Source organism: Myxine glutinosa, chromosome 3, assembly GCF_964187855.1.
Source record: "Myxine glutinosa chromosome 3, kmMyxGlut1.1, whole genome shotgun sequence".
Lineage (NCBI taxonomy): Eukaryota > Metazoa > Chordata > Myxini > Myxiniformes > Myxinidae > Myxine > Myxine glutinosa.
This window is the reverse complement of record NC_136263.1, coordinates 148,057,213-148,076,142: the sequence shown is the minus strand read 5'-3', so window position 1 is coordinate 148,076,142 and position 18,930 is coordinate 148,057,213. Positions and strand designations below refer to the sequence as shown.

Here is an 18,930-nt window from a genome sequence, read left to right as displayed (position 1 = left end):
AACAGGAAGCAACACGAGCACTCGGTCCTCAGGACTGAAATGTCTTATCTGAGAAGTCTTGTCATGTCTCACTTTAATTTTGTCCTGTGCTGCTTTCACGTTTCCTCTCGCTACTTCACAGGCCTTAGCCAATCTGTGCGTAACAGTTGTCACATACTCCGACACAGTTGACTGCGACTCCTCTTGCAGCCACTGTTCCTTCATCAGTTTCAAAGGTCCTCGAACTGTGTGTCCAAACACAAGTTCAAAAGGACTGAATCCCAATGACTCATGAACACATTCCCTCATAGCAAACAGCAATAAGGGAATTCCCTCATCCCAATCCTTGTCACATTCAAAGCAGTAAGTTCTGATCATATTCTTTAATGTCTGGTGAAACCTTTCCAAGGCCCCTTGGCTCTCGGGATGGTAAGTACTTGATCTTACTTGCTCCACTCACAGCAGGTGTACCACTTGCTGAAAAAGCTTTGACATGAAGTTGGAACCCTGATCAGACGGGATGACCTTAGGTCGGCCAACCAGGGTGAAAAATTAAATTGAGGCCTTCGCAATAACTGTCGCAGTAATTTTCCTAAGAGGCACCGCTTCTGCGAACCTAGTGGAAGCGCACATGATGGTCAGCATATACTTATGTCCAGCCTTAGTTTTAGGTAAAGGACCTACACAGTCAATAATGACCCGACTGAATGGTTCTTCAAAAGCTGGAATCGGTTTTAAAGGCGCTGAAGGGGCTTTCCGATTAGGTTTGCCCACCAGCTGACAAGAATGACAAGATTTCCAGAATTCCACCACATCACGTCGCAATCCTGGCCAGAAAAAATGTGCCAGAATTCTTTCACATGTCTTGTTCACTCCAAGGTGCCCGGCCAAAGGTGTCTCTTGTGCCAAACTCAACATCTCCTTCTGGTTCGGTTGTGGCACCACAATGTGGTAATGGACTTTCTACTCATCATTCGTTGGTACCTCTGATGATCTCCATTTTCTCATAAGTATTTCCCTTCATGAAATAACCAGCAGGTACCTTCACACCCTCTTCCTCTGTAATGGCTTTACAAATCAAACTCCGGAGTTCAGAATCTCTGTGTTGCTCTTCAACAAGTCTCTTTCGGACAAGCACCGTTTGTTCAGCCTCGTTCCCAGATGTCTCCGATGGACACTCCATTTTATACTTTGGTCCAGATGAAACCTTATCATTAGGTTCCTTGGTGTCACTCCCTTTCCTACCATGTCTCCCAGACCTTTCCTCCAATAACTCTTTGGAAACCAAATCCACATCACCTTCCTTCTCATTCTCGAAGGGGTGCTTCCTACCCATAGCACGAGTCACTGCACAAGATGGAAAGATACCCGGAATCTCCTGCTCTAACTGTGCTGTTATTTTCCATACTGGGCTTTATAACCAACATCGGATTACCTGAAACTCGACCACCGGCCAAATTGTTCCCGCTAATAAAAGAAATTCCCTCCATAGGAAGAGTGGCTTATAAACCTACGGTGACTGGTCCTGAAACCAACTCAGACTTTAAATGGATCACATGAAGAGGAGCTTTAACGAAGCCACCAACCCCCTGTAAGAGGACACTAACCCCAGTTGTAGTTTTTTCAGACAATGACAAAATGCCCTCGAGCATCAAAGATTGATGTGCTCCCGTGTCCGTCAATACCCTAACAGGTCTCTGGTTAGTTAAATCCCCATCCAGTGACACAAACCCATTGGAAATGAAAGGTTTGTAACCCTCTTGGACAATGTCGTTCTCTGATGCAGTAAGTTTGGCATGGGGAAGTTCACAATTCACTGTCCTCCAAGGACGATTTCTTGCACTGGCCAACGCATTCAGAGTTGAACTAGCCTGACTCTGATCCTGATTTCTCCTTTTCAGGGCGTAACATTGGGACATCAAATGCCCAGGTTTCTTACAAAAAGCGTAAGTAGGCCCAGAGGAAAATCCCGTGGTCTGCCTCGGGCTCCCTGGAAGGTAGGTCTGCTTTGGACAGTCAGTATTTTGATCACTAAAATTTGAGGTTCCAGATTTTGCTCGATACTCCTCTCTGGGTCGCCTCCATGACTGTCTCTCCATGACAGTCGATCCATGATTTTGATCCATGATGGTCTCTCCAAACCCCGGTTATTTTGCACCTCAGAGCCTGGAGCGGGAACACAGCAGAAAGATTTGTTATTTTGAGTGTTCGAATAAACTACTCCCCTCTGTTCCCCCCTCTGGGCCGGTGCTCCTGCCTCGCACCTAGATCGGCTTCACGCTGTTGAAACCAAAGCTTTCAGAATCATTGGAATCTCCTGCGATGAAGCTAACTCTGAGGGCCTTTCACTCACTCACCGCAGGCAGGTTGGTGGTCTTTCTATCTTCTACCGACTCCTCGCCGGCCTTGCTCCCCCAGGTCTCTCTGGGCTCTGTCCCCCAAATATTCCTACAGGTCGCACAAGATCTGCCAGCAACCCTCTTATGGTTAAACTGCCAAAATCTAGGTTCTCTGCTCACCTTCACTCTTTCATTTCCCTTTTCTCCCACCTCTGGAACAAACTGCCCCACTCCCTCCAATCCCACTCCTCCATCCAGGTCTTTAAAACAGCTGTTCACCACCATCTCTTATCTTCCCCCATCCAAAACCTTGATCTTTTCTACCCCCGCTAATTCACCCCAGATCCACTTTTTTGAAATTCCAACTTCTTTCCTGGAAGTCCTTGCAGTGTCCACATATTTTATACCTCTCCCACCTCCCCCCAAGCCCTCTCCCTCCCACAGATCTCTCGATGTCCCTGCTCTCAAATGTTTTGTTCCTTCGCCCTCTCTCCCCATCTTGTCTACCGCTCCCCTTATTTTGTGTTTTATGTGTCGGTTTGGCGTTTGTGTGATTAATGTTAGCTCTTTCACGAGCCTCGATCTTGTATACAAAAAAAAAAAAAAAAAAACCACACTAATGCAATTGTAGAACAAAACAAGTAATTGTATTAAGAACTCTCACATACACAATAATAACACTATTAAAGAAAGTACAATGAAAATGTCACTTGCATCACGTGAACAATACATATGATGGTACCATCATTCCCCAATGCTCTCAAAGCAATGAACTCACGATACACCAAACGTTAGTGGATTGTATCATTCCCCAAAGTCCATGCACAACTCCCAACGTGGTGAAGTTCGAAATCGTGCAGAACGGCAAAACACCAGGCAGGTGTTGGCGTGGCTGTGGATGAGGAGTTACGAGGTGAGAGGTCGAAATGGGAATTGAGCCGATAGGTAAACCAACGGCAATCCACATGATGTCGATGTGGGAATCCCAATGACAAAACCAGATTCACCAAGCGGACAGACTATTCGAGGACAAAATGGCGTATCGTCCTGTAATGGAGGCACTTGCTCCCTCCAACAATAACTCACACTTGGTGATAAAACCTGAGACGCAGGTTTAATTGCATTCGCAATATGTGATGATGTCACGGGCAATCCCTTTCCCGGGAAGCCTCAACTCATTCGCGACCAAAATCAAAAAAGTCCGCTCGCAGCCTCGATGCGATTCACGGCTGTATCTCTCTTCTGGCCATCTCGATCTCTCTTCTTCCGGTTTCTTTGCCGCGTTTTCCTTTTTCCTTCACAAACATTTATTTTTACATTTTACTGAAGTCATCTCCATTTCACACAAATCTTAACAACAATATTACCTGACACTAAAAATATTCTACAAGTATATAATAACAACAAAGGCGGAAGTGATGGATCCTTAGCAGTCCCTTTCAGCTTTCCTTTCCTCTGCTCCACCCAGGTCATACTATGCTCTTCAACTAAAGTATCAAACAAGCCTGGCTATGCCGCTGTTAGACTTTCGGTCTTGTTTTTTTACATTCATATATTTAAAGCTCATTGAGTAGCTTTTGCTTAAGTTGAATGTAGAAAACAAATACTTTTAGTAGATGGCAGTGTACTTTAATGTCAATTACTGCAGCATAGCTTCACAGTATGTGCACTCATTTTTAGCTGCCTCGATAGGATTTGAATATCCGGCTATAAGACTACAAGATATATAAGACTTCTATCCGGCTATAAGACTTGTCATCCCGGTGTTTCACTTGCAGGGCGGTGCATCGATGTGTGCTATCCGTTGGATGGGCATTAACCCGGTGGATCCATGTGACAGCACAGGTTCTTGATGGAGGTTAAAGGTCCCATGATTTCTTTCATGAAGAGGGGTCAAGTTATTTATTGCCAGCACCCTGAACAAATAACAAATTCCTGCTCTAACCTACAGGCAATTCTTATGGACCTACAGGCATACAGGCATTTCGACTGCTTTAGCTGAGTAGTCGAAGTACCAGCAATGAGGCAAACCAGCAACCGCTTGTGACCCTGAATGATTATTATGAATGTGAAATGCAAGGACATTGGTGGACACTAAACAGATAAATATAATATTTGGACCTGGTTCCCAAACATCAGGAGCCATCGGTTCAGATAGGAATGCCAATTGGGCCAACCTGCCCGGCCAGCATACATATTAATTATTTATTTTTTTCTCAGTACAATCAGATAAAACTGTCATTATATTTTTTAATCGCCTAACAAGATTATTATTTATTATGAAAAAAAATCCTTGACCAGCCTTCCAATTTTTATTCTGAGCTTGATTTTGCAAGCAACGCAGTTTGAACGCAGTCTTTTGAAAAGTAACCCAAGTGACTTGCACGCTTCCTCCTTTTCCCAAGTCACAACCTGAGCGACTTGCATTGAAACAATGTGATCGCTGCTTATCTGACTGAAAGCTGTGGCGCTTTCACACAAAACTCTGTTTTATTGCTTTATTTTATTTCCCATTGAACAATGTTAGCTTAGCTTTGCTTTCTGTTCGTAATTCAAAACTTATTACCATGTGATTCCCCCAATAATGTCTATGTAGGTGAAGTTAGATGAAGGTCTACATACGATTTGTGATAGCCATCCGGTTACTTCTTTGGCCAAATTTCTTGAGCCAAGAGAGACAGCTTAAGCATTTGAGGATTGGAAAAAATATTTTTCTTCAAACAAAATTGTATCAAAACAAGGTTTGAAACAGATCTTCATAGACTTTATCACTTTCCTAACTTCTTATGTCTCAAAATCTAAATTTGGTTTCATTCTTTCCCATTCCCCAATATGATGATGTGTTCTTAAAACATTTTCCTGGATACACAGTGTTTCTTTTGCACCTATTGCCTCAAACACGACATCTTCGGTTCGTTTAATTACCCTCGCCTGAGAGGGTATTGCATTTGATTCCGTCTGTTTGTCTGTTTGTTTGTCCGCACAGAATAAATATTATTTTCTCTGCAACCGTTGGTCCGATTGACAGGAAATTTTCACCATAGGTGCAACTCCACTTGTATAATTTTTTTTAATGACAATTATGACGTCATAGGTCACGTGGTTCAGCCGCCATATTTGTTTTAACACAAAAGCCTTAAAAACCACTGAAAGTACATCATGGTGAGGGTTTGCAATCTGATTGCTCTTTCTTGTTTTCTTTTGTCTTTCATTGTTCCACCACTTTGTAGGGCCTACTGCTCTCACACATTGAAGCAGAGCTCTCTGCTGCAGGGCTTGCTGCCTCTCTTCACTCCCATTTTACTCTTTGTGCTATGTTACCTTTGGGGTGTTCGTGCCAGGGGGACTATTCTTGAAGTGCAACCACGACTCTTCTATTGGCTTGTTGGAACGTACTTCTCCAACATTACGGTGAGAGCTTCTGGCAATTTTTTTTTTTTACTTGGCTGTTTCGAGTTTGACCTAGTCACCTACATACAATACTCTGACTTGTGGCAAGGTAAAATCTTATTCTAATGGAGCAAACGTGGATGCTACGGAACAAAATTTACATTTAACACTTCTTACGTAGAGATTCCAAACCTAGTGAGGCCACAGGTCCTGGTCTGGCATGGCCTGAATGAAGCGGATGCTGCCATGTTTCAGTGCCTGATCCTTGCTGCGCGTCGAATGTCATGCGCTGATTATTTGCTGCATTCAGTTGGTTTTCTCTTTCACACTGTGCGTTGAGCTTCAACAAGCTCGCTCTGCTGCTGTACGCCAAATCGGTTTCTGCATCATAGGTTACAGATATCTTGGCAACCCTCGCGGGCTCGTATATGAGCTTCTTGTGCATATATTGCATGCAATTTAAAGACTGCTGTACATCAGTGTATTTTGATGTGAATTACAAGGCCATTGGTAGACACTGGACAATGTGGTGTTAAAATAGGATTCAAAGCTGAGCTCCTTGAGTCATGAGTTAGGGACCCCGTCTGGGATATGCTAGCTAAATAAACAGGTAATCTTTGGTCTTGTCTATCATGATTTTGTTTAGAATGTATTTCTAATCAGATATTTTTATACTTGCCCTTTCCAAGCAATTAAACTAAATAATGATTATACCACAGTTGTTCCAAACTCACCTGGGATAAATCTCAAACCTCGGTTTTAATAAAATATGTTTACGAGTAATATTGAAGGAGCTGGGGCTCCCACGTCGATCGGAAGAATGGACGCGACAAAAAGCTGGAATTCATCCGAGTTGCTTTAATCAAACCAAACACTCAGGCACTCTCAAAAGCCCGTTTATCGGGCAGCAATATACAGACTTGGCATTTAATATGGAATATTTTTTTTTTCTTGACTTGGGTTTACTTTCTTAACTCAGTATATCAATCTGGTGAGTTTCTTTTACACTTTGGTGATTTATTTGTTAAAAGAACCATGTCACTGATTGTCTGTCGCAGCAAGAAGTCAACAACAGGATTATATCACAGGTGGCGTGGCAAAATGTACGGACAGGTGCATTTGATGATTGGCTTCACAGTCGGGTATACAAGGGTTGTTGCGTTCTGTATTAGTGGAAAACAACTGCTGCACATCTCCAAAAGTTATTGCCGCTTCCTCTGGAGATGGTCCGTCAACTCGACAATGTTTGTCATGGAGTGGTGGCTTTACGAAATTACGGCATGAAACAGCGTGCTATTGCTCGGCAGTATGGCATCACTCAAGGTCAGGTGTCAAAGATCCTGAAACGAAATGCTCAGAGGGGTGTCCCTACTCCAATACCGAGACCAGGACGTCCCCGCACAACCACAATGAGGGATGATCGCCAGCTGCACCGGTTAGTCCGCAATGGCCATACCAAGTCAGCTAATCGGCTTAGGGCTGAGTGGCAGCAACTGACAAATGTGCCTGTATCCAGAAGGCTAGTCAACCAACGACTGGTTCAAGCAGGCTGTCGTGCCAGGCGTCCCCTGACAAAGCCACGCCTGAACAGACAACACCGCCAGTGCCGATTGCAGTGGGCCAGAGAGCACCGTCAATGGCAGCCAGGACACTGGAATCACGTGATCTTCAGTGACGAGTCTAGATTTCTAGTCTATCGTCAAGATGGCCACGTCCGAGTGCACAGACAAGTGAATGAAGCCAACAACAAAGATTGTATAGTGCCAAGAGTCCAAGCTGGAGGTGGTGGGGTGAACGTTTGGGCTGCTTTTCATGCAGGGGGCAAAACTGACCTGGTTGTTCTGAATGGAAACCTGAACCAGTTCAAGTACAGGGCCATTCTGGAAGAAACATTGCTTCCATTTGCTCGTGCAGCCTTTTAAGGAAACTTTGTCTTCCAAGATGACAATGCACGGCCCCATCGTGCTCGCATGATCCAACACTTTCTTGCTGACTGTGGTGTAGAGCATATGGAGTGGCCTGCCATGTCCCCGGATATGAATCCGATAGAGAACTTGTGGGCAGAATTAACGCGTCAAATCGATCACTTGGACCAGCAGCCGACCTCTGTGCGTGAATTGCAGCAGGCTATTGTCACTGCATGGCAAGCGATTCCTGTCCAAACCTTGGCAAATCTCGTGAACAGCATGCCCTCAACGTGTACGTGCTTTCCTGAATGCTCGTGGGGGTTACACGAAGTACTGAACTGTAATTTTACTGTTTGTAATCCCCGTCATAATTTAGCTTTTGTTTTTGTTAAAAAATTTTTTGGCTAATGTGCAAAATAAAGAGATACTTCTGGAAAACGTACAGAAGTTTAACACAGTACTGTCCATGAATTGAGTTCGATATCAGTTTACATCACTTTCAAGGATCAATTTATTTGTTTCGAAATGTCAAATGTGGTTTTTGTTTCTTTTAAAGGCCACATTAACAAAATCTAGAATAATTTCAACATAATTCCAATGAACTTTTGGTTCTAAGACATCTTGAAAAGTAAGTTCACCCCCACAAAAAATATATTCCATATTAAATGCCAAGTCTGTATATACATATTATCCCGGAGCGTTTGCCCAGGAAAGGCGAGAGGGGGCGTGGCCCAGCGTCCTGGCTGCGGCCTGGCAAGTTGAGGGCGAGCCTGCCCGGGCGTCCTGGACGAGCCCGGCATGGTGATCGCTCCGCGTCCTTGATAGGTGCAAGGCGATTGTGAAAACCCAGCGGTAGCCGCTACACACGTCCCCCCAGAATCGACTTGCACCGGCAGGGTCAATTTGAGGGGGGTCCTGATGACCCGGCCGAAGCGACCCCTGGCGGGTCGTGGGAGGGGGTGCGGTGTGGTGGTGGGCGGTCGAGTGGGGGGCACCGTGGACGGGGGGCGGCCTCGCCGCGGCGGAAGGGCCACCCGTGGTGGGTGGTCGACGTCCACGTGCGCCGGCTTGAGGCGGTCCACCGCAATCCGGTCCGACCTGCCGCCGATGTCGATGACGAACGACTTGTCGTCCCGTCGCAGCACCCGGAAGGGCCCGTCGTACGGCGGCCCGAGTGGCCCCCGATGTGCGTCGTGACGCACAAAAACATACTCCGCTGTGCGAAGTGCTGGGGGGACGTAGGACTGGGGGTCACCGTGGTGGGATGTTGGCACGGGGGCAAACCGTCGGGCGGCCTCCTGGAGGTCCGAGCGCTGGTGAGCTGCGGACCAGGGACTGGTAGCGTCGGGCACGAATTCACCCGGGACGCGTAGCGCCTGGCCATAGACAAGCTCGGCGGTGGATGCCTGGAGGTCCTCCTTGGGGGCCGTGCGGAGGCCCAAAAGGACCCACGGCAGCCGGTCGGCCCAACCGCCGTCTTGAAGGCCGGCCATGAGCGCGGCCTTCATGGAGCAGTGGAATCGCTCGCACAACCCGTTTGCTTGGGGGTGGTAGGCCGTAGTACGGTGGAGCTTGACCCCCAGGTTGCGGGCGATCGCGCCCCACAGCTCGGAGGTGAACTGTGGTCTGCGGTCTGACGACATGTCCGCCGGTGCGCCGAAGCGGGCGACCCAGGTGGCGATGAAAGCCTGCGCCACGTCGGCGGTGGTGGTGGAGACGAGGGGAACGGCCTCCGGCCACCTGGTGGTCCTGTCCACCATGGTGAGCAGGTGTGTGAACCCCCGTGACGGGGGGAGGGGGCCCACCAGATCCACGTTGACGTGGTCGAAACGTCGTTTGGGCACGGTGAAAGGTGCCAGCGGGGCCTGGGTGTGTCGGTGGACCTTGGCCCGTTGGCAGGCCGTGCAGGTGCTGGTCCAATCGCGGACGTCCCGACGAAGGCCGTGCCAGACGAATCGCGCCGACACCAGCTTCTGGGAAGCTTTCCGGCCCGGGTGGGAAAGGCCGTGGAGGGAGGCGAAGATGCGGCGTTGCCAGGTGACGGGCACGATGGGGCGAGGCTGGCCTTGGGAGACGTCGCAGAGCAGGACAGTGTCCGCGAAGGGGATGTCGGCCAGGCGGAGGCCCGTGTCCGCCGCCCGGAGGGCTTGCACCGTGGTGTCGGTGGTTTGGTCCGCGCCATAAGCGCAAAGTCCACGCCCAGGTGGACCGCGTTCGCGCTGGCCCGGGAAAGACAGTCGGCCACGGCGTTGTTTTTGCCGGCGACGTGCCGGATGTCCGTGGTAAACTCCGACACGGCGGAGAGGTGGCGCTGTTGGCGGGCTGACCACGGCTCCGTGACCTTGGCCATGGCGTAAACCAACGGCTTGTGGTCGACGAACGTCGTGAAAGGTCGGCCCTCCAGGAGGTGGCGGAAATGGCGGACGGCCAGGTGTAGACCGAGGAGCTCCCGGTCAAACGTGCTGTATTTGAGCTCGTTCGGCCGGAGCTGCCGGCTGAAAAAAGCGAGTGGCTGCCAAACCCCGTTCACCCATTGCTCATGTACGGCGCCCACCGCGTAGTCGGAGGCATCCGTGGTGAGGGCGATGGGAGCGTTGAGCACCGGGTGAGTGAGCAGTGTTGCGTCGGCGAGGGCCCGCTTTGAGCTTTGGAAGGCCGCATCCATTGCTGCGGACCAGGCGATGTCGTGCTTGGCCGGCTTGCCCCGGAGGGCTTCGTAGAGGGGCCGCATGAGTTGAGCAGTGCGGGGCACGAAGCGGTGATAAAAATTCACCATTCCCAGGAATTCCTGCAGGGCCTTTATGGTGCGGGGACGCGGGAACGTGGTGATGGCCTCGACCTTGGTTGGCAGCGGCACGGCCCCGTTCTTGGTGATGTGGTGGCCCAAAAAATCAACGGCCGTCGTGCCGAAGTGGCATTTGGCCGGGTTGACGATGAGGCCGTGCTCGCTGAGGCGCCCGAACAGTGTTCGGAGGTGGAGGAGGTGCTCGGCCCGGGACGTGCTGGCGACGAGGATGTCGTCCAGGTAAACGAAAAGGAACGGCAGGTCACGCAGCACGCCGTCCATCAAGCGCTGGAACGCCTGAGCCGCGTTCTTGAGACCAAACGGCATCCGCAAGAATTCGAATAAGCCGAACGGCGTGATGACTGCCGTTTTAGGGACGTCGGCCGCCCTGACAGGTACCTGGTGATATCCCCGTATGAGATCAATTTTCGAAAAAATGACCCGTCCCGCCAGACGGGCGGAGAAGTCTTGGATATGCGGGATCGGGTACCTGTCGGGGGTGGTAGCGTCATTGAGACGGCGGTAGTCGCCACACGGGCGCCATCCACCCCCCGGCTTTGGCACGATGTGCAGTGGCGAGGCCCACGCGCTATCGGAGCGCCACACGATGCCGAGGTGCTCCAACGCGTCGAATTCGGCCTTCGCCACGGCGAGCTTGGCTGGGTCGAGGCGGCTGGCCCTGGCGTAGACCGGCGGGCCCGTGGTTGGTATGTGGTGCTCGATCCCATGCCGTACTGCGACGGCCGAAAACGTCGGCCACGTGAGGGCCGGGAACTCCGTGAGCAGGCGAGCAAACTCGTTCGCCGCCGGGACGGCGCATGCCAGCTCGGTCGGCGCGGAGCTGCTCAATGTGCATACCAGGGAGCTGAAGGTTTCGGCGTTGATTAAACGACGCCGTTGGACGTCCACCAGCAGTCCGTGTGCGCAGAGGAAGTCGGCGCCTAGCAGAGCCATGGGCACGTTTGCGGTTACAAACGTCCAAGCAAAGCGTTGGCCGCCGAAGCAGAGGGTGACGTTGCGCGGGCCGAAGGTGCGGATGGTCGATCCGTTGGCCGCAACCAAGGAGGGGCCGCAAACCGCGGATTGCCTGTCCTGGTCAGAGGTGGGTATGACGCTCAGTTGGGCGCCGGTGTCGCACAGGAAGCGCCGTCCGGACGCTTTATCCGTGATGAACAGTAAGTTGCCCGTGTGGCCGGCGCTCATGGCTGGTAATGAACGCCGGCCCGGCCGTTTCCCGGCCTGCCGAAGGTGCACGGGGGTCGGCATATCCGGGCCTTCTGTCCGAACCTGGCATGATAGTAACACCACGCTTGGTCAGGTGGAGGCCCCGGTCGTCGTGCTGGAGGTGGTCGGCTCGGTGTAGCGGCCGCCAATTGCGTCGGCAGTTCGGTCGTCGACCGTGCCGGGTGCTCGGGCGCCATGGGTGTTGCGTCGGACGGCGGTGGGTCCCATGTCGCCGCTGCGATGCGCTGTCCTGCGGCGGAGATCTTGTCGGCTTCTCTGGCAAGGGCCCGGGGATCTGTGATCGTCGTGCTTGCCAGGGCGAGGCGTACCGGGTTAGGCAGCTGACGGAGGAACAGCTCCCGGAACAGGAATGCCGGAGAGTGCTCGCCGAGCAGTGAAAGCATGTAGTCCATTCGCTCGGAAGGGCGCGTGTCGCCGAGCTCGGGCAGGTCGAGCAGGCGCCGTGCGCGTTCCGCCGATGGGAGGGCGAAAGCGTCGAGGAGAAGCTTCTTAATCGCGCCGTATTTGTCAGCGGCTGGCGGGCTCTCGAGGAGGCTCAGGGCGCGGGCCGCGGTGGCCGAACCGAGCGCTGTTACCACATGGTGGAAGCGGGTGTCGTCGGCCGTGATGCCTCGCAGGGCGAACAGGGAATCCGCCTGTGCGAACCAAACCGCCGCGTGAGCCTCCCAGAAGGTAGGCAGTTTAAGGGCGACTGCCGTGTCCATGTCGGTAGGTCACCAATGAAGGAGCTGGGGCTCCCACGTCGATCGGAAGAATGGACGCGACAAAAAGCTGGAATTCAGCCGAGTTGCTTTAATCAAACCAAACACTCAGGCACTCTCAAAAGCCCGTTTATCGGGCAGCAATATATATACATATTATCCCGGAGCGTTTGCCCAGGAAAGGCGAGAGGGGGCGTGGCCCAGCGTCCTGGCTGCGGCCTGGCAAGTTGAGGGCGAGCCTGCCCAGGCATGCCCGGGCATGCCCGGGCGTCCCGACCGAGCCCTGGCAAGTTGAGCGCGGGCCTGCCCGGGCATCCTGGACGAGCCCGGCATGGTGATCGCTCCGCGTCCTTGATAGGTGCAAGGCGATTGTGAAAACCCAGCGGTAGCCGCTACAATATCTTTCTTTTTTTTTAACGATTTTTCTGTGGTTTGGGCTTGCTGTGTCTGGGCTTAGGGTTGATTGCTGCAATATTACATTTTATTGGTTTGGTGGGTTGATTCCCAGGAAAGGAAGCAAAGAGATGGAATAGGAGAGAAAGAGAGTGTTGTAAAAGAAAATAGGAAATGAAGGAAAACGTAGGTGGAGGCAAAGAAGAAGTGGTAAGTACCGTATTTTGCGGTGTATTAACCGGAACCGTGTGTTCACTACACCCCTGTTTTTCACATTTAAAAAAAAAAAAAAATTCATGCTCCCGGAAAAGCTTGATGTAGGACAGGAAGTGCGTAGTCTTATCGGCCGTGCCATCGGGTACATGTTGGAAGATGTGTGTGCGGCATCGAACCGACAGATCATGGCATGCTATGAACCTGTCGGCCCACAATGGGCTGGTCATGCAGTCCCCAATGTCATCCTCCTCAGCTCCTCTCCTTCAGCCTGAGAGTGTGTTGTGCAAGTGTTGTAAATGAAAAACGTGTAAATTCAAACTAATTTCCCATTGTAAGAGGCAAAGGTTAGGGTGAGTGCTGCCTCGATCCTCATGTTATGGTCCTATTGTTACTATTATTGGTTTATTTTATTCAAATTATAATGCTCAAGATCCACCTGGCGTTCCTTCTCCAACAGTAGAACGTCCTCATTTGAGAGCTCCTCCAGGTATGAATCCAGCAACTCCTCCACATCACCCTCCTCCAACTCATCACAGCATTGGGAATTTCAACCATGTTACGTCGTGTTTTCAACACATCATTATTCACGTTGAAATCCTTGAAACTGAACAAATCGAGGGCAAAGTTTCCCATATACACCATTCATACAGGAACGGATGACTTCCCTCCAACACTCCTCAACATGACATGGAACATCCCTTATTGTAAAGGCATTCCAGAATTCCTTTACAGTCATCTGATCATTATCAGTTGATTTCACCTGCAAATCATTCAATCATTATCAGGAGCCTCGACTTGGTATACAAAATAATTAAAATAAATGTATGTGTCTGTGTATTAACCGCACCCCTAACTTTTAACTTTTTTGCCGATAAAAAGTGCAGCTAATACACCGGAAAATACGGTGGGCGCCAAAATTCCCCAGTTTAGCATATTCGACATGTATGGATGTCGCTCATGCTATGATCATGAATGAATGATAATGAATGGCTCATGCTGTGATCAACTCTCGCTGTTAATTGACCAATAAGAATGATACGGTAAAATATTTTGATGCCATTTTGCTTTTCTGGTGTGCAGTGCAAGCTCATCGTGTGCCAGATGAGTTGTACCCGATGCCAAGCCTTCAACTGGCTCCTTGTGCCACTCATTGCCACTGTGTTGGCAGTATGCAATGGCTTTGTTGGGGAGTATGAGGTGCAGCTTCTCTTTGCACTCACTACTTTTGTGACACTTGCTCACATCCACTATGGCGTGTGTGTGGTGAGTAAACCCGGTTCATCTCTACTTCTGCTCTTATTTTTTTCCATAATTGGAAAAAGTGTTTTCCTGCTGATTCATACTTATTGGATGGAGCTTTTAAGAGATGTGCCAAACTCTTCTTGTCCCCACTGTGTTTGATGCTCAATTGTATCTTGAAAGATTTGTTCTTCTCATCTTTTTCCACTTTTGTTTGCTTGTCATCTTTTCCTTTTTCCTTCCTCTCCCACAGTAGGCAAGTTAGTGGGCTCTCAACTTTACAGTCACGTGAAAAAGTAAGTACACCCCATGTAAAGTTTTGACTTTTTCAACATATTTCAACATACAGCTATTTGATCTTCATTTCAACAATATTGATAGATAAAGGTGATATAATATAACAAATATCATGAAACATTTACATTTTGTAGTCCATTGTATAATTTAAATAAACATAAATGCAAATTTCGCTTGTGGAAAAAGTAAGTACACCGCTACATTTATCACTACTTCAAATACCTAAAATTAGAATCAGGTGCACCAGCTCAGGTGCAAATGATTAGAACATCGTGAGAGAGGATCTTGGAGGAACCTGTCTTATTGAAACCTCAGACATTTAGTTTGGTTTGCTCTTTGTTGTTGAAGTGTGCGGCGTCACCATGCCGAGATCAAAAGAGCTCTCTGAGGTCCTCAGAAAGAAGGTTATAGATGCCTACGAGTCTGGGAAGGGATTTAAAAAGATCTCCAAACAATTTGAAATCAATCATTCGACTGTCCAGAAGATCATCTACAAGTGGAGAAGATTCCAAACAACTGCCAGCTTGTTCAGGTCAGGCCGCCCCAGCAGGTTCATTCCGAGAGCAGACCGCAAGATGCTGAAAGAAGTCTCTAAGAACCCCAGAATGTCATCACGGGACCTACAGGTAGCTCTTGCCACTGTTGATGTCAAAGTGCACGAGTCTACCATTAGAAAGAGGCTGCACAAATTTGATCTACATGGGAGGTATGCCAGGAGGAAACCTTTGCTGTCCAGAAAGAACATCAGGACAAGACTAAAGTTTGCCAATGAACACCTAGGCAAAGACCAGCACTTCTGGAACAATGTGCTCTGTACAGATGAGGCAAAGGTAGAGCTATTTGTCCACAGTACCAGAAGACATGTTTGGTGAAAACCAAAGACAGCATTTGACCACAAGAACCTGATACCAACTGTAAAGCATGGTGGTGGAAATATTATGGTTTGGGGCAGCTTTGCTGCATCAGGGCCTGGGCAGCTCACCATCATAGAATCCACGATGAATTCTTCATTGTACCAGAGGGTGCTTGAGGATAATGTGAGGCTATCTGTCGGAAAGTTGAAGCTCAACCGAAGGTGGACCTTGCAACATGACAATGACCCTAAACATACCAGTAAATCCACCAAGGAATGGCGGAAAAGAGAAATGGAGGGTTCTGGAATGGCCAAGTCAAAGCCCGGATCTAAATCCCATCGAGATGTTGTGGAGGGATTTGAAACGATCTGTGCATGCAAGAAACCCCTCAAACATCGCACAGCTGAAATAATTCTGCATGGAGGAGTGGGCAAAAATTTCTCCCAGTCGATGTCAGAGACTGGTAGACAGTTATAAGAAATGCCCGCTTGAGGTTATTTCTGCCAAATGGGGCAATACCACCTATCAGAGCCAAGGGTGTACTTACTTTTTCCACATGCGAAATTTGCATTTATGTTTATTTAAATTGTACAATGGACTACAAAATGTAAATGTTTCATGATATTTGTTATATTATATCACCTTTATCTATCAATATTGTTGAAATGAAGATCAAATAGCTGTATGTTGAAAAAGTCAAAACTTATATGGGGTGTACTTACTTTTTCACGTGTCTGTATATGAGGTTATATATGGCCTTCCTCCTTCTGCTCTTTCATACATTTGCCCCTCCATAAGCCACTCCAGGTGGTGCGTGTTCCTCTAGCAACCATCACCAACTCATCTTCCCAAACTCAAGACCTTACCAATTCCTCCCCTTATTGTGGAATAGTCCCTCTGTGCCAGTTTTCCTGCCCCCCTCACTTCAGTTTTTCAAATGTGCCTCCCATCACTATCTCCTACACTCTCCAATACACATCCACTATATTGTCCACATGCTGAATCTTTTCCTGTCTGGGACATCCTTCAATACCCTTCGGTAGTTTGTGAACCTGCTGCCCCTTGTCATTCTATAGTGCAAAAAGGTGCACAGCAGGGATAGAATTCCTTGCTTCATTGTACCATGTGATCTCTCCATTGATACCCGCCATCCCAGGAGCCACGTCCATTCCTCTCCACGACAGATAAGGGTTTGGGGGTGTATTGGAACGATTCGTAACATAAAAAGGTGGAGGTGGCCTGTGGTGTTCATGGACTACTTCGTTAGATGACCCAACATACAATCACTTGACCCTTTTGCACGTATAAACCTGTCCACACACGTACGTTAAATACTTTCGTCGATTCTCCCGCACATTATTTGGGACCTCTCCTCCCCCATACCATCGTGTGTGTGTGTGTGTGTGTGTGTGTGTGTGTGTGTGTGTGTGTGTGTGTGTGTGTGTGTGTGTGTGTGTGTGTGTGTGTGTGTGTGTGTGTGTGTGTGTGTGTGTGTGTGTGTGTGTGTGTGTGTGTGTGAGTGAGTGAGTGAGTGAGTGAGTGAGTGAGTGAGTGAGTGTGAGTGTGATGGATGTGTTGATATAGCATGTTCTGTTTCAAATTTTATTTAATCCGTCCTCTTCCAATTTCTCCTCATTCTACTCCCCTCCTCTGCCCACCCTTTTTTCCCCCCAACCATCCTCCAGGTGCGGCAATTATGTTTGCATTTTCGAGTCCGTGCATTTTCCTTAAAGAAAATGAATAGTGAATGACGATCACAGTACCTCAACGGGAGTTTCCCAGCCAAGATGGAGACACAGATGTCGGCTGCTCCCTAACTCTTCCCTATTCCCTAATGACCATCGTCAGGCAGAGCAAGCATGTCTTACTTAGACATTTTAAACGACCACAGCTTCCTTTATTACACAGCTATTTCTTGAGAGATTAATGACATTGTGTACACCTGAGTTAATATTTAAAGTTACAGGTGGGCGTTGGCACCATCTATAATAGTGCATAGTAATGTAAATTTCCAGGTGCAACTTTTGATGTAAATAAGCATTTTTTTTTCATCTCACTTTAATGGAGCTGTTCCATTTTGTCCAATGGGACACATGAGATGTGGTTTTGATAGTTTGTCATATTTACTTTGTTCTGCACTGAGACTGTCACTTTCCCCATCAGAGCTGAAACACAAGTCTGTATTTTTATGAACCCTGTCCAAAAACCGTTACACTTTTGGACTGTGCAGCCATTACTTCGGTTGGATTTGTATTCCCAGCCATTCCTGTTATTCAGCCTGCATGATGTTTTGTGTGGGTTGCAGTGAGATGCTGGTTCTTGGGTCCATATTTTCTCATTCCCTGTTGTAATACATGACATGTGTGATAGCCCATGCTGCAAATAGAGTTGTCCAAGAAGTTTTTTCACTTGGTTAAGAAAAATTGCTGCTGTTGGAATATCGTTATAACAAACACTCCGTGCCACATCTACAATGACTAAACAGGTTTCCTCTACCTTGAAGAGGGGGTGACGCTTTACAGGTTGCATTGCACCGGTAATATTTTGCAGCACGGGGGAAGATATTCATCCCAATGTGTTGCGCCCTGGATTCTCGGACTGGAAGCATTCCATGGTGACCGTGCAGCACGATGAAGGGCGTGCTGTAAACTTGTGCAGCAACACGAGACAGCACGGCTGGATATAATGACGCGCACGTGTCCATGACTGGGGAAAGTAAGATTTAGGGACTATGATTTCAAGGCTGTTAATATTCTGAATGCTCACATTCATGCTGAAAGGGTTTCAACTTTCAAGTCATCGATAATAATAATAAAAGAGTGTGTCAGTGCATGTGTCTCCTCCATAACTCCAAAACACGGAAAGCTAGCAGCCCAAAACGTTGCATGCAAACTAAGGGAAATGCACTGGAAGGCATGAATGAAAACTCGATATTTGGGTCAATTTAAACACCCCCTTTTGAAGATAATTAACGGGGTGCTTATGAAAAACTAGAGCAATGCGCCTGTGTTCCCAATATGCCTCCGCATAGTCCGACAATGGGTAGATGCCCTCATTCACTGTCTTAAAAATAAACATGTTTGATTTACACGACTCACAATAAGTTAGTGATATTGGCAGGTTCTTCGGTGTGGTTGCTTTTGTGTATTAATTATGTTGAAAAAAGTTGGTCCTAATTCTATGGTTATTAATGAATGTGAAAAAACACAGCATTCTTGATTTCAATACCATAACCCTAACCCCTATAAAAAAAAAAAAACTCATTCCCACAATATCCCTAACTTATGGTGAGTAGTGTAAATCCCTTCAGCTGTTTTCAAGTATCACATTTTCACCAGCCATGATAGGTTTCACCGATCGTTGAAGCGGTTTCAGAGAAGAGATATTTTTTTTAAATATCGGCTTTCAAGCGAATGTGACATATGCCACACCACGTGACATATGACCTTTAAAAATGTACACTCTGCATATGTATGTGCCGGGGATCACATTTGTGAAGTTATGTTGATCAGATAAGATTCGTTTTTCCATCCAATATGGATCCCAAACCACGTAACCTACAACATCATCATTTTCAAACTACAG

The 18,930-nt window shown here is 48.2% G+C and overlaps 1 protein-coding gene across 3 annotated transcripts in view; it reads left to right on the top strand.

Moving 5' to 3' along the window:
• The window catches only part of SELENOI (selenoprotein I), a 62,511-nt gene extending 44,336 nt beyond the window's left edge, over window positions 1-18,175 (top strand). For all 3 annotated transcript variants that reach the window (XM_068109957.2, XM_068109956.2, XM_068109958.2), the window contains 3 exons: window positions 5,549-5,729; window positions 14,036-14,218; window positions 17,031-18,175. In XM_068109957.2, coding sequence (XP_067966058.1) covers window positions 5,549-5,729; window positions 14,036-14,218; window positions 17,031-17,096 — 430 coding nt within the window. In that variant the 3' untranslated portion in view covers window positions 17,097-18,175. The remainder of the gene's footprint in view (window positions 1-5,548; window positions 5,730-14,035; window positions 14,219-17,030) is intronic.
• The last annotated feature ends 755 nt before the right edge of the window (window positions 18,176-18,930 follow it).